A 16,504-nucleotide genomic window follows, 5' to 3' on the forward strand; every position below is an offset into this window, starting at 1 on the left:
CAAAATAAATTATTAACTTAAAATTATTATTTTCTAAAAATTATCTAAACACTTCCATATATATCAAAATTAATAATGAACTTGAAATTATAGTTGTTCATTAGTTATTATTACTTCTTTTTTAATTTATATTTCAATTATATTTTTTTAAAAAAATTGTCCAAAAATCATATAAATTATTTTACTAATCATATTTTTAAATTTATAATTGATTTTTATATATACAGAGGTGTTTGAATATTTAAAAAAAACATAGTTTTAGATTCAAAATTATTTTTGGCATGCATGATGAGAGTTTTAATATATTTTTTTTAAATATGATTTTAAGTTTATAATTGATTTTAAGATGCAATAGGATGGTTGATCATATTCTCACGAAATCATAATTTTAGCGTCTAAAATTCACCATATACATCATTCAAACAGGCACTAATATTTTGTGTTGTATATATTGTGGAGTACCTTGGAAAGAGCTCAACATGCAACAATGCTTTATTGTTATCAATTTTTTTGGGTTACAAATCTTGTGACAATAAAGGCAAGTGGGTCAAACAATGCTTTTATTAGGAGGGAGGGGAGAAAAAATAGAACCGGAAAAGGAGACTTATTTATTTAGTTTTATACATTAATATATTTTAATTATTTTTTGTCTTATTTATAAGACAAAAAGAGAATAATTTTTTTCATATTTATAAGTCATCTCATTAAATTTTTATTATAAATTTTTTTATTTGACCTCTATTAAATGTTATGAAGAGAAAATGCATTATTAAATATGTATATTTAATAGAATTTAAAGTTATGAAATTATTAAATTTTTAGATAGAATTAATAAATTTTAATATTTTTCTTTACTACGATAAAACATATGAGAAGTGTCTTATAAATAAGATCAGAAAATATATAAATTTTAATGTATTAATAATATTAATAGTAATAATTTATTATACAATAAATAATTCATAAAAATATATCCATTTGACTTAATTAAAAAAATATTTTAAATATATAAAATTAACTACATAAGTCTTTCTTCTAAAAAATAAAAAGTTAAAGATTTGCCGACATCTGGACATCTTTCCTCTCTTGTAACTTGCATCGGATTGCTTCTATAGCTCTACAGTCTGTCATCTTTTTATATATATATATATATATATTATAATAATTTTTAAATTTTGTATATAATAAATAAAATAAAAGATTATAAGGCTTTATAATAAGGTGGACATAGGACCTATAGTGAAAAAATGAAATGGTAAATATAAAACTAATACTAAAAATTATTCTTTCCGATTTATAATATAAAATATTTTTTAAAAGTTTTATTTAATTTAAAATATAGGATGTTGAATAGTTTTTATAATTATATAGATAAGTATAGTTTAAAATTTGTAAATAATTTTATTTACTTATTTCATTTGCATTTCATCTATATTAAAAGATTTTATCTTTTACTCATTTTAAAAATTAAACTCATTAAAATCTTCTTTCCTCTTTATTTTTTTATATTACAATTGAAACTTAATTTTTTCATGCATTGCATGGATATAAAACCTAGTTTGGCAAAATGATTTGTCCATGCTCCTGTCCTTTTAATTTCATTCCCGGGATCTGGCCGAAGGAGAGAGGAAGAGAGGTGAGTGAAGAGGATTCAGATTCCCCCTCCATTCCTCCTACACTTTATCTTTGTTTTTGTTCTTTTTGGAATTTTCTATTTCACAATAAAGCAATGATCTTGCGGTTTTGGAGGACTGGCTAATTAAAGGACTTGGGGTTCAATCTGCAACGTAAGGATGAACCGTGTAGAAAACGAATCAGCCTGAGGAACTCTTGCGTCCACGGTCGCTATTGAATTATTAGTATTTAAAAATAAAGAAAGGAAACAATAAAAAGCGAGAGTAGATTCCTTTCTTTTCCCATGGGAGAGAGAAAATTGAGTCCCAGACAAGTTAGATCAATGGACTATGCACCAAGCTATGCCGAACCCTTTCATCATCGCGTGTTTCAGATTGGATTACTTAATGGCACTCACATTTTCTATGAACACATTTTTTTAAACCTGAGGATACTTGAAACTGATTTTATAATAAAGGAAAAAATTTCAGCATTTTAACGTGATCGGAAATGTAAGAAGAAATAGTAGCTTTCTGATTGTTATTAACATTTTGTAAATATTTGGTGACTAAATATTTCATTCATTTAAAAATAGAAATATTTTTAATAAAGTCTCACCTTCAATAAAATAATTAGTTATTTTAAATTATTATCATCTTTTCATATTTAATAAATTTATTTTAAAATAAAAATAAATTAATTTATTTATTAAAATATTTTAAAAAATTATAAGTTATACCTTTAAGTATTAAATTAAAATATTTTATATTTTTAAAACGGAGGGTGCAAGTTTTCGCATTTCATCAAGCAAAAAGATGAGGTTGATATTGCAATAAAAGAAAAATAAATTCTGACCTCACATTGGGCAGCCGATGCTGGGGGCCAGTGCTTTGACTTGGAAAGTGCAATGAGCGGACGTTTCGGTCACGACAAAAATTGAAGGTGTCGGTGGGGTTCTTTCTCTTTCTCGATTTTTTTTAAATTACAAATTTTATTTCCTTGATGGCGTTGTTAGTCGAAAGGATAAAAATCCATGTTGGCGTTTTTGCCGGTAGAAGTGAAAATCGATTCGGTCGAATGAGGCTTTAATTATGATAAATTAAAAGCTTGAATTTAATTTTAAATTTATATAAAGATGAGGCTTTAATTATGATAAATTAAAAGCTTGAATTTAATTTTAAATTTATATAAAGTTTTTTTACTGTTTAAATTTAAACATATTTAAAATATGGCTTGTTTTAAAAGTTTATTTAAAAATTTATTCAAAATAAAAACTTTTAAATAAGCTCATATTTTAATTTTAAATGTTTTAAATATACAGTCTAAATTTATCAATTATAATAAATATAATAATAAAAAAAATTTATTAACTATAATATAAATAATAAAATAATAATATAAAAGTAATATATATGTTTAATCTGATTGGAATATAACTACAATAAAAAAAATAGATTAATTAAAAAGTAAATTGTGAAAATAACGTGTGTGTGATATGTTGCATAATATTTATTTAAATAAATTGATATGTTAAACTTGTATGTTAGATTTTAAAAGATTAAACCTAACTTATTTAATTAAATAAATTTAAATTAATAAATAAATTAAGTTTCACTTAAAGTAGGTTGCACTTTAGAGCGTAAATTCTGGATAGAGACTTGACTCATTTTCGCCTGTTTATCAGTAGCCTTGCAGGCGTCGACGTGTCGTTCCCGGATTCAGGCCAATGACAATCCACCATCTCTGATTGTTGTTTTTGGTAATTTTTTTTTCCGTTGATAAAGGATTGGTAAATAGCTATTGTTTGCAATGAATGTATATTTATATATCTAATTGTCTATCTATATGCAGGACCAGATCTAGAGGCCAGCATATTGGGGAATGAAATATTAGATGAACGTGGAGGAGGCAGGAGCTATTACTAATTTTAATCAGTTTTATAAATAAACAAGCGAATTCTTAAAAGAATTTCGACGGCTTGCCTCCTTTACATCGTATACTATTCATGTATACTACAAAAGTAGATTTCCACCAAGAAATATAAATTTTATAAAAATTCTACTATACACACACACCACAAAAACGTATAGTGGTGGCCAATATATGTAGGAAAAATGGTAATTAAAAATATCATAAAATTATTAATTATAATTAAAGAACTTAAATTATCAAAATTCAAATAATAAACCATCGTCTTTATTTAAATTAAAAATATATGAATTTATAAAATTGCTTTTGAGTAAACATAAAAAACAGTTTATTGAGTCTTATTTAAAAAATTAAGAAAAAACACTACAGGAATTATTATTTTGTGTTGAGATAATTGTTAATTTTAATTGATAAAATCATGATCTGTACTTAAAAATTGGTTGTTTTGTGATATAAAACTGAAATTTACTTATAAACTTTTGGAAGGCAGTTATAATTATACGATAGTCGCTTGTAGTACTTGTCAATATATAAATAAACTGCTTGAAAAATTAAGAAAAGCTATTATTAAAATTATTATCATGAGTTAAAACTATTGTTAATTTTAGTTAAAAAAATCAAAATCCTAAGTGTTAGGTTATGACTACTGAAATTACTATTACGAGTTGTAACTATTGTTAATCTCATTTTCAAGTAAAGATCCTAATTTTTTTAATTGAGATTATAATAATTCCAATTTATAATAGTAATTTCAATGATGTCTATTAATTTTTAAGTGAGAGTCAATCAGTTATTTTTTTACATTTGCTAAAAAATAATTTTAAAAACTCACATTTATTTTTAATTTCAAGTAGACATCGCAGTCTATTATTAAAATTTTAATAATTTAAAATACTTAATTATATTTAATGATCCTATGAAATTCTTAATTGTCATTTTTTCATATATAATAGTGTATAATATCTGCCTTGAACAATTGTTCAGTGCCACGTTGCTCACCTGGGGACATGGGTCACGGAACTGTGAGGTGTAACATCTCAAAGCTCGAAACAACCATGGCAGGAAGCATTTAATCCTCATGGAGTCTGCCAACTCTTTCAACCCAGAAAAAATATCTAGCAACTCATGTCTCATCAGGTGAGGGAATGTACGATGGCATCATACACCCTTTCAAAAGATGAATTGCAAGCCTCGCCCTAGTCCGATATACTCCTTTATGGGTGTGGTTGTTTGAGCTTCTGCAGGGCTCGCCTTTATTTTTATTTTATTTTATTTTCCTTTTCCTTTTCCTTTTCTTTTTCATGTCCTGATATCTTTGCTAATTGCTAGTATTGGATTGGGTTGTTGGCGTCAGCTAACCCGAACATGCTGGAATTCAACGACTCATAACACGGCAATGAATACATTATACTTGCATGAATGTTTGATCATTATTTATCCAATCACACGGGCTCCATGTATTAAAATAGTTTCCATTACTTGAAAAACAATCAAGGTCCGCGCACAAGAGCCAAAAACTTGGTCTCCTATGGCCTCTTGGTCGTTGTTTGCTGAATGAAACTTTCCAACAAAGCACGTTGTCATGTTCTTTATAATTTCATGTTGAGATCCACGGGCGACAAAATAAACGTAGGAGTTGATTGGCCGGGAAAAAAGGAAAAGAAAAAAGAGTATACCAGTATGATTTTATTGTACGCGAGGGTTCAATTCCACGCAAACAGAAACAAACGAAGGGATCGATCGAGGCAATAATCATGCGTGTAATTTATTGGGAATCATCCTTAATTTATGAGGCAGGTCTTGTCCAACTTCGACGAGAAAGCTGAGGAACGCAACTTCTCTTAACACCACATCTCTTTGTAGTTTTATATTTTCTCACCGAACGATTCGGGGACGTCAAAGATCTCCATCATGACTCATTTAAAACATTTTCAAGGCTATGTCATTAATCAACGGTTAGGTTTCTGCCTTGTTTTTTATTGGTGGGGATGGCTCTTAAAGAAATAAAGATGAAGAAGAAAGTTATGCACAACTTTTTTGTGACGAGCACAAGCTCAAAGGGAGAATCCATCTCAAAAGACTAGCCTGTTGGGTGAGAGAGCCTCTCACATTTATAAACCCCACAATACTTGTGAGGCTCCTCGATGTGGGACTCGTGACAATGCCACCCCGTCAAGAGACGACGTCCCCGGTGGCTTCACTCCACGGCACTTCACTCGGCCTTCGGCCGGTTAGAACCCTCCGTAGGTAGTCCTTTTTGTGACACCGAACTCTCAATGAAAGCACCAATGTGACGAGCACAAGCCTAAAGGGAGAACCCATCCCAAAAGACTAGCCTGTTGGATGAGAGAACCCCTCACACTTATAAACCCCACAATACTTGTGAGGCTCCCCGATGTGAGACTCGTGACATTCTTCAAGATATAAACAACACTTTTTTAAGATTTAATTTTCTCCCACCTATTCCAATTTTGGGGTGCAAGTTGGGTTGATGACGAATTTCCTTCAAGATATAATGAAAACCTTTAAACATGATTTATACTTCCAAAACTCAAGCCAAATAAAAACTATTATTATCTTGGTTTGAGTTTTGATAGTGCAAATCATATTTAAAGGTCTTCATTGCATTCTGAAAAAGATTTAACATCAACCCAACTTGCACTCAAAGATTGGAATAAGTGAGGGTGAATTAAGCTTAAAGAAAAGTATTACTTACATCTTGAAAACATCATACACAACTTTCTCCTTCATCTTTTTTTTTTTTTTTTTTTTTTGGTTCTTCCAGAAAGCCATTCCCACCAACATTTTCTTCAACAAAACAGAGGCCACATTGTAAGGGAACATTACATGAATGGTCAGCGGGACATGTTTATCCTACCCCTTTTTTTGAAATGCCACTTCACTTTCATTCCAAATAACCATCCAACAATTCATGCACACAAATAGACGAAATAGATAAATCGGCTACTTTCCATGATGGGTTCCAAAACATCTGCAATGACAAAACATACGCATCTGTTACAAAAACCAAGAATAAGGGATCTTGCTATTACGAGCTCTAAGAAAATCTACTTCGTTATCACTTCATACAAAATTAAGATAATCATAGTGCAATATGTGCTTGAAATTATGTTTTTATATCACAATCAAATGGAGTCTTGAAGACTCTTTCCCCCCTTTGGTATAGACTATAAAGTCCAGAAGAATTTAGATATACATGTTAATTCTTAACTCATCCACCTCCCGGGGGGTTTGCTGCAGAACTATTGGCAAGCTCAAATAGAAGGTTGCTTCCGTTCGTGTGTATCAACTTTCTCATATCTCCTTGGATTGAACATGATTTACAGTAAAACATCAATCTTTCTGGATTCATTAACAAGAGGGAGACCACACAGAAAAATTTCAGCTACATGTACAAAACAAGGAGAAAAAATTGGGTCATCCATCATGTACTGTATCCGGAAAAAGAATGTACTAACAGCTCCTCTCTCCACAAACATAATTTATTGTCGGGTTAAAAAATTATAGAGAATGAAATTTTTAAAGCTGATGTGATGATTAACTCCGGATGAAACAGCACAAGCCTCTGTACCATCAGCATTCAATCTGCCATAAGACTTCTGCGGTTAATCGGGGATGAGAAAACACAGCAGATGGCCAGCGACTGCAACTTCCTGGGTTTGAGGATCTCATGAACCAAAATTGCTGAGACTAAAATAGAGAGCTCTTTGTTGAAATGCATTGATGGCATAATCCACTTGAAAGTGACCGCACTGTGATTTAAACCGAAGTCCACATCCTAACCCAATACCAGATCCTGGTTTACCCTGTCTTAAGGATGGATTTCCTGAATTTCCAAGATTAGCGCCATGAGATCACTGTCAAATAAATAGGGATATAGGAGAAAGGCCGCAAAAGTAATTTACTATATGCAGAAATAGACAGACCAAAAGTTATCAAAATTAATTAATCCATGCCAAATAATTATGTATCAATGGAAAATCAGTAAAGTAAAACTATGTTTGCGGGGTGGGGGAGGCGATGTTAGATAAAGTCTAGCATAAAAAGGATCTGCTTTTATGTGACCTACTCGTTGTTCTGCATGAGAATGGAATTTGTGTTAACTCATGATCGGGCTCCTGAATAAAATAAATAACATGGAATGTCATTTCTCATGAATATGACATGGCCCTAGCTTTCTTATTACGGTGACCCTTATATATAAATACAAATTGTCACTCAGCAACAAGGCTTTCGACTACCGCTTGAGTGAGATGGGTTCATAATCATTCAATTTACAATTTTGTTGTGCCCCACCCCAAGCCTACTTTTCATTCCATCAAATCCATACAATGGATCTTTTTTTTATGTATTAGACAAAAGTACAGATGACCCTAAATATGTGGAAGGCCTCGAATGCTAGTCTTTGACCACAGAAAATACCAATATAAAATTATGCTCAAGTGGAAGTCGTTGTAATTATTCCAAATCCAATCCAGACCAGATTTCAGATTCTGAAATTATGTATGAAATGCTTGTCCATGAAATATGACCCACGGCAATCAGCTGCACTATTCTGGGCTCTTCAATTATAAATACAGTGTAATCAAGCTTTGCCGTTTTGCCCATGGGTCAATGTTTATTACAACAGAAACAGATAAACTTTTTGAGCCATTCCATTTTGTCTACATAAATGGCCTGAACAGGAAGTGCTCAATTTCCATTTGACAAGCACCAGAGAAGCACAATATAAATGAACTCTTATTCAATAGGAGGAAAATTTGCAAGTCACTCTCAAGTACCCAGAGAAGAAAAATATTACTCACCAGGTACAAGATGACCAGATCCCAAATCAGTTCCACAATCAAAGAAAACAGCAGCTTCCAACATTTTGTTCTATGGCAAGCGAGCACTCAAGTAGTTTAGTATATGGTCATTTAACAAAAAACGTGATAGATTCAAAATGTGTGTAACATGCTTGTATTTAAGCCTCTGTGTGTGAGTGCTTTTGTGACAGAAAAAGAAAATACATGACTAATTTTTAGTCAAGCAGATATGTCACGTATCCCTTCTATTTTTGTGTAAAGATGTGACCAATGTCTACATATATTTTAGCGCCTGCTCAACAACAGAAATCAGGAGGATTAGTAATTTAAAATACAGAGATTTCTATACTTATATGCCACGGAAGCATGCAGTAGAAGGGCTGGATATGATGCATTGGGCAGAATTACGATTGCAAAAGCTGACAGGCAAAATATAGATTCCTTTTTTACTTTCTCAAATGGAGAGGAATGGGAACCTACAAGAATGGAGAATAATGGAAACCCCTAAGAGCAGTAGGGCTTTGACACAAATAAAGCCACAAAACTGGAGCAAAAATAAGGGACCGTAGGGCTGGATAGGGACAGTAGTCAATTTAACCAGTTGCACAAGTTGCAAGCAAAATGGACCAAACACAGCCAGATATAATACTCCATCAACCTCTGCCCAAATGATAATATACTATAAATAGGGATTAAGATACTTTGACATTTAAAATTGTAAAAGCATTTTTTTTTCATAAGACAGGCAATATGGGATCACGCTCCCACATAAAAGGGGAAAAAGGAAATTCAAACTTTCTAGCATCTTACTAAGCACAGTAGCACTTCTAACAGAATACAACTTAAGCAAGTTCTTTGCCCGAAAGTGAAACAGTTTAGCAGCATAAGAATGCAATGGGCCCAGGGCTGATGGACCTAAAAGTGCTGAAAGCAGATGAGAGGAGGAACAAAAAATATGAATAAAGCCATCGCTTACCAAAGGGATTTTCAGTTCACTATTAGCAACCAGACATGATCGCCCTGATCCAATAGCTCCTTCACCATACCCACGCACACTCCCAAGCCCTCCAACGGAAAAGGCTTGGTAAGGAGCCATGTCCCCAACAATTGAACCGCCTGTAAGGCTGCCAGAGGGAAAGGTAAGGATGATTGTGGAAAAAAGGAAGAATACAAAAAGAGGAGAACTATATATCAGGTAAAAATCAAGATTCACGATTCACATGCTTGAGTCTAAACATTAATGCAATATAAGTTTTTTTTTTGGTTGGGGACCGAAATTATAAGTTTATTGCAGTTCCACTTTGATAGTCTCCAATTACTTCAGAAAACAACTTGTGCCTATCATAAATTTTCTTCACAGCTTTTAGCCTTGCGAAGATAATTTCTTTAGCTTCTAATTCCTTCTCAATGTTAATATATATATAGCAATAATTTCACATTTTCATGATGAATCTATGTATCATACAACACTCATCACATTTTTTTTTTTTTAAGGTTGACATCACAAATGATATTGCATTGATTCTTTGATAACATTTAGCATTTCTTCTTTAACACCTCTTAGTTACATTAAATAAAAAGACAGCAACTATTTACTCCACAACTGCTAGAGAATGCTAACCTTGTCAAGAGAAATGTTGGTCCAAGTTTGATTCCTTTGGAAGCAGCAAACTTAAACCGATTGAAGATTAGCCACTTTGAAAAAACTGGAATACCTTGTTCTATTTGAAGATTGAACTGAGAAAGAGACAGGCTTTCAATCAGTGGCAGACAAAGACAACTGGATCCCTACATTAAACATAAAAAAGTAGAAAAATAACACTTTACTTGGAGAAAGCTACAATCATCTGCCTTCGCAAATCGAGACTCCTGCTTTAACACTACCATACTGTCATGTGGATTACCACTGCAACAAGTAATTTGTATCATTCGGTCAAATCAGTTCAACAGTAAGAGTACAAGAATACTGGAAGCCGTTATTACCTGCAAGTCAAAGGAAACCCTTCATAATCTCTACTTGTGGAGCGACCATCATCATTCACTGGACGCACGTGCTGCACAGTTTAGAATAATTAGTTTCCACTCTATCCATCAGCAAACCAAGAACTGTAATCTTGTGGATGATTATAAAGCACGAAAACAAATACAAATTGGGCAAGAATGTTTGATAGATTCATGAAATGTCCAACTTAACCTCAAATTTGATGCTGGTTGTGTTTCTCCATTTTGAACTTGGTGGTTCATTCAGATCCAAACCCAAAGAGAATCGAGATAAATTTATGCCTCCACTGACTGAACGGGAGAAGTTCTCTATAGGTATACCATGGACTCCAATCTCGGGTGAAAGAGAATGCTGAGAGAGAATAAGGAGCAAGAATTATAAATTCAGGAATATGCTATTATGTTGAACCATAAATTATATATCTCAAAGATAAAACAGCTTAATTAGTTTATCTCAATCTCCTTCACTGGGCACAAAGAGAGTTCCACAGGAAAGTAATAAATATTGCTCAGTATGCCATTGCATTGTCCCTATACCATACAAAATAACGATTAATAAAGAAGAAGCAGAATGAACACCTGTATAACAAAAGACTGCTGAGCTAGCCACTCGGGTCTTGGCCTTCTGTAAGCAACCAGGATATTTGAATCATATAGACCCTTATCCCACGAAACATCAAGCTTCTCACTTCCTCCAAATAAGTTAGGATGTTTGATGCAAAGACTAAAAGAAAAAGTTGGAATAAATCATTATGCTGTTCTGGGATATGCCCCAACAAAGAACTCAATTAACAATACATCATTGTAATACAATCTCTGAAAATCTTAAATCCGCATTCCACTATTATAACACGATAAACATGCAAGAAACAAACTAAGATTTTTACCTCCCAATTATCAGGGAAAGTGGACTGCCCGAGCTCCTGTGAGAAATAAATGCGAAAAAATTTGCTTATGAAAATTCAAAACAAGATTGATAAACAGGAAAGTGCTCCAATAATAAATTCAACTGATACCTGAGTGTAGGAAACATCAAAGAAGCACACAGCTTGTGAGTGAAATCAACATTAACGTCAATCTTAGCTGTTAAACACTCGAACAGGTAGAAGGCGTTGTGAGTGGAAATGGGAAATACGCTGGTGCCCAGAAAAATGATTGTGTAATTCAGTGCGTACAATGAAAAGCTTGAGCATTACTAACCTTTACCAGCATGGATGCTCTTCTGAGCGCCCATCCTGTTAAACGTGCGTCAACCATTAAACTAACAGATATTAGGAGGAAAGGGCAAATCTTGAGCCAGTACAAGACGGGTGGCCTCTAATAGAGAAACAATTATTCTAGAATGCGGGTAGACAGCACGTCGTTTTGTAATTTGCGAACGGCGGGCGAACTGTCTGTGCTTTTTAACGTCTCCCCGAAGCCGAAGTTGTTCCTAGCTTTCAAGTTCTGTTATCCCTTTCTCTCCTTCGAAGGTCTCACTTGCACGTGAGAGGTTTCACGTGGAGGGTTCTCTCCCTCATGCCATCCACACGCCAGAGTTGAGGCTTCGGAGTGATGCTAGTTTGTTTTGCCGCTCTGCCACGATCCACGAATGATCGTATTTTTTGTTTTTGTTGAGTATTTTGCGTATCGGTATTGCAAGGAAGATATTTATAAGAAAATCAATTTTAAAATATCTTTTCATTTTCTCAATGGAGCAGTTTATTCGTCGTCATTAGTATTAGTATTAGCATTGGTATTAGTACTAGATAACCAAAAAAAAAAAAAAAAGAACAGCGAGGAAGATGTGCACAATTGAAGCATTCATGGTAGAGTGCACCAGAATAGCTGATTGGTGAATCAGTCCGCTTCTGGCCCTTGAAGCTTATTCATTCATAACATGATAAGATGAATGTAGAGACTGTGCCTTAAGGGAGAGTCACACTGGGAAAAATTAGGGAGAGAGCCACGCAGAAAAAACACTTTGATCTTTAATACAAGAAATAATGATTTTTTTTCAATTTTATCAATATAAATTATTTTTAACTAATATCATGATTTCTCATGGAGTAGTTAAAAATGTTGTGTATTAAAGATAAGAGTCAATGTATATGCACCAATGTCGTATCACATCTGTCAATTTATGCATGCAAGCTCTTTACTTATATATGTGCGCATTGGTGAGAATACACTGTTCATGTCCATTTAAAAATAGTGTGCGCCCCAACTGTTAGTTCCAGGACCGAGTCATGGGATCCATTTATTGAACTTGTCTTACCAGCTTGATGAAGTATATTGTCAAACGTAAGTGTCAAGTTCAAAGAACAAAATTAAGAGAGCAATCTTTATCCTTGGCCAGGCCATGTCATCCACTGCTTTGTCCGGTGCCTCTTCAAGGGCTGATGGTGCTGACTTCTTCTCACCTGCCCAGTAGAACCACTCTATCATTGGTTAGCTTTTATTTATTTATTATTTCCCCCGCGAATACAACAAAATGTCTCTTGTATGCAGAATCGAGTGTGTGCAAATGATAGGGATGTTTATGGCAGTACCGACAATCGTTGAAAATGCCCCGAGGGTTATAAGATACCTTTAAGAATCAACCTCCATACTATCATTTCTTTAACAACATCAGAAACAAGGTTTTTTTCGTAGGGTGCTAAAAAGGAAGCACTTCTTTGTATTGTGACGCAAAGGAAATAGCATAATTGACTAGCACTATTTACTTGTCGCCATCCTCTCTCAGGGGCTGAAAAGGAAGATCTGAGCAAATTTTTTTCAATCAAATTAAGTCATCTTTGTCATTTCCTGTTGATTCATCCATCCTAAAAGCATGTTAAAGCTCTCAACCAACGCGTCTGCTTGGATGGGCTAGAATAAGTTGCCATGGTCATACCCGCTTGTGTGTGAGTGTGTGGTTGGGGGCGGGGGGTTGTCATGCATTGCACGCAAGGCTTCAAATTTGACTCCTGAATGTGAATGAATTGCAAACAAATTGTTGACTCAATTTTTGAGGAAGGGGTCAGAGCATCCCAACCCTTAAGGTATGTGCCAAACATATAAAGGAGTAAGTTCTCAAAAGTATGAATTAAATTAGACAATTAAGCTAGTTCTTAAGATTTTTTATCACAGTTTTCTTAAAAAGTTAAATATATGCTAGAACAGTCAAAAGTATGATGTGTTGAGCGTAAAGTTTGATAGCATTACTTGATAAAATAAATACAGCTGGGCCCTCTGTAAAGACGAAGGGGGAAATATAGATGCAAGGCTAGTCTAGGAAGCCAAGTTTGCATAGAAAAAGTAATTTGCATTGGTTGAGATTAGGTGACGTAAAGTCAAGATTGGTGTTTTTTACTGGCAAGTCTTGTATGAGTTTGGTAGATTGTTACAATATCTTCAATCACGTGTTCATTGCCTATGTATGAGAAAATGGCAATGGTACACTCTTTTTAAATTCAAGTTTGGCACTGTAAAGAGCAAATAACCACTCATGCCTCTTTGTGTAGTGTGTTAAGTGTAAGTGTATCAAAAATCTCGGGCGGCAAAAAGAATAGGTGTAACTTTGTCAATAGCTTCATAAATGTGTTGTTCCACTTATGTGCATGGAGCAGAATCATTGTTGGGCTATATTCGTTTTTTGGCTGAATTGGGCCTTAGTGAATTATCCTTCTTAGCACACTTTGCTAGTTTTGGTTGTAACCATTGTATGGAAATTCGGACTAGATCAACCGATTCAGCTCGTGAACTGGAGACTCAATCTCTTTTTTAGTATGGGTTTCCACCTAAATCGGTCAGCCACTAACTTAGTGTGACTCGACTAACCTACGGTCAATTCGGGACAACCTACTTAACCTGACCGAATTGTTGGGTCAGTTGTGTCACTTTTTTTATTTTTATTTTTAAAATTTTAAAAAAATAAAAAGTAAAAATTTCAACTTGAGAATTTAAAAAGCAAGGCAGTGGAAGCAAGCAATTAAACCAGATTTCACTGTTTATACTTTGAATTTTAAGTAGAAGGCTTTAATTATAAGTTCGAACTTAAAAAATTAAGTATTCTTCTAAATTAATTGTGTCTTAACTGTTTTAATCTTCCATTATTTGCCGTTATTCATTTATTTGATGGTTGCTTAGCATTTATGAATTATGATTGTCATTGTTGATGATTTTGTACCTGTTTGTTTTGCATCCAAAATCAATTTTTGAGTGTTTAATCGTTTTTTAAAACAAAATTAGCCAAACAGCATATAATTGGCATGATCGATTAAACATGCCAAAATTGATTCTTTTTTAAAGCTATTCATACTAACTTTTGGTTCTCATTTTGCCATATTAATTTGTCAATAATTTTTCAATAATTCATAATCATGTTAAATAAAATTAAAAAATTTAATAATATTATATATAAATTTATTAATAATTTAATTTTGTATGATAATTAATTATTGAGCCAAAATCAAGTTTTGAAATAAGTTCTAGGAGGTTGCTTATAGATTCAATTTTATTATTAAATAATATATTTTGCTTCTTAAATACAGTTTAACAAATTTATTAATATTAAATACAACTTTATCAATAATTTATTTTTGAAAAGTAATGTCTTTTATAATAATTTGTACAGTTGAAATCAATTTTAGTATCCAAACAGGTTACGTTATAACATAATCAATTGTGATTAAAATCTACCACTTGATCAATTATTTTTGTAATCTATTATATCCAACTGAAATCCAAACATGCACTTTAGTGTTAGTGATTATTAGTTTTAGATTTTTTAGTAATTGAAGAGTTGTAAATTGTACGAGTAATTGTAAGAATGAATATTTAGGAAGTTGTATTTTATTATTGCTAGATTTTTGGGTGGTTATATTAGAGATTAATATTAAATTTTGTTGAATGTTTTCATGATTAATGTCTTTTTTATTTAAATTATATTATTTTAATCATAATCGGTTTTTTTTTCTGAGTTGACTCCTGATTCAACCCTGATTAAATAACTAACCCGTAACCTGTTGACTTGACTGGTTCAATAATCGATTTGATTTTCAATACTTTGATTGAAACACGAACATTTTATTTTAAAAATTAGTTTGTCGTAGATATAATTTCGATGATTTTGAAAATAAACTTGATCTCACGTTGGACACCCACGGTCACGTTTAATTTGTTTTCTTTTTATAAAAATGAAAGGGAAACGCAAAACAAAATACAAAACTTAAGCAACTAATTTGTTTTCGAACCAAGCAATTGAAAGTTAATTATCAAAATGACGGTAAAAATTGGAAAGACATCAATTTTTTTCCCTAGCATGTGTCAAAGGTAGTTTGACATTTCTAGTTCTCACAAGCATTTCAATAGTTTTCAAATAAATACCAAACATGTATTTCTTAAAATGAAAAGAAAGAAAGGAATGTATTAAAACTTTTTGGGTTGCTGGAAAATTCAGTGCAAGAAATATTACACGTCCGTCATTAAACGATGCGCAGCCTACAGCAAAACATGTTCGTATAAATTTTCTTGTTATCAGATGAACTGCCACAATTCTTGAACTGTACAGTATTTATATTTTTAGACAGGTCCATTATATTTTGGAAAAAATCAACCAAGGATCATTAAAAAAAAATTTATATAAATCAAGTATAAATTATTGTTGAAATCAGAATGAATGCTGGTTAGTCTTTTATCAATAAATCTTCATTCGAATTTTAATAATAACTAATTTTAAATTAACAACAATATATACTGATTTATTTTCCATTCAAATTTTAATAACAATCGGTCTTTGAATGATACAAATTTTATCTGGCAGTCCATACTTGCTATTTTCCCTTATGTTTTTGCTATTTTTATATGTCAGCATCTTATACTTGATACCAAATAAAGGACAGTTAATAATCCAGATTTGAGCGTAATCAGATAAAAAATAAAGAACAGCTCGCCAGCCGTGTACATTAGTCAGTGGCCACGCCGCATCAAAAAACAAAATCTCAAAATCTAATCACCATATCCTAACAGTTCAGTTTGTTTGAAAATGTTTAATTAATTCCTGGTTTATTATTTTTCACCGCTTTTCAGTTTGAACGAATGAGCCGCTTGATGGTATATACTACACGATTTTTATTTATAAGAAAAATTATTATTTTTTACTTATTTTTTAT

The 16,504-nt window shown here is 32.4% G+C and overlaps 1 protein-coding gene across 2 annotated transcripts; it reads right to left on the minus strand.

The window, feature by feature from the left end:
- Positions 1-6,561: 6,561 nt before the first annotated feature.
- Positions 6,562-11,928, minus strand: LOC129315952 (outer envelope protein 39, chloroplastic-like). 2 transcript variants are annotated; one of them, XM_054960137.1, is made up of 11 exons: positions 11,571-11,928; positions 11,387-11,453; positions 11,258-11,293; positions 10,950-11,094; positions 10,564-10,722; positions 10,353-10,423; positions 10,197-10,275; positions 9,991-10,106; positions 9,346-9,493; positions 8,370-8,439; positions 6,562-7,390 (listed from the first exon to the last, which is right to left on the minus strand). In XM_054960137.1, exons 1-11 carry the CDS (start codon positions 11,602-11,604, stop codon positions 7,233-7,235), a joined length of 1,083 nt encoding a protein of 360 aa, XP_054816112.1. In that variant the 5' UTR covers positions 11,605-11,928; the 3' UTR covers positions 6,562-7,232. The 2 variants fall into 2 exon arrangements, with proteins under 2 accessions (XP_054816112.1, XP_054816113.1); XM_054960138.1 differs by lacking the exons at positions 6,562-7,390; positions 8,370-8,439 and adding an exon at positions 8,574-8,661.
- Positions 11,929-16,504: the final 4,576 nt, after the last annotated feature.

This window comes from Prosopis cineraria, unplaced genomic scaffold (genome assembly GCF_029017545.1).
Source record: "Prosopis cineraria cultivar Desert tree isolate PC_DT_omini unplaced genomic scaffold, ASM2901754v1 PC7, whole genome shotgun sequence".
Taxonomy (NCBI): domain Eukaryota; kingdom Viridiplantae; phylum Streptophyta; class Magnoliopsida; order Fabales; family Fabaceae; genus Prosopis; species Prosopis cineraria.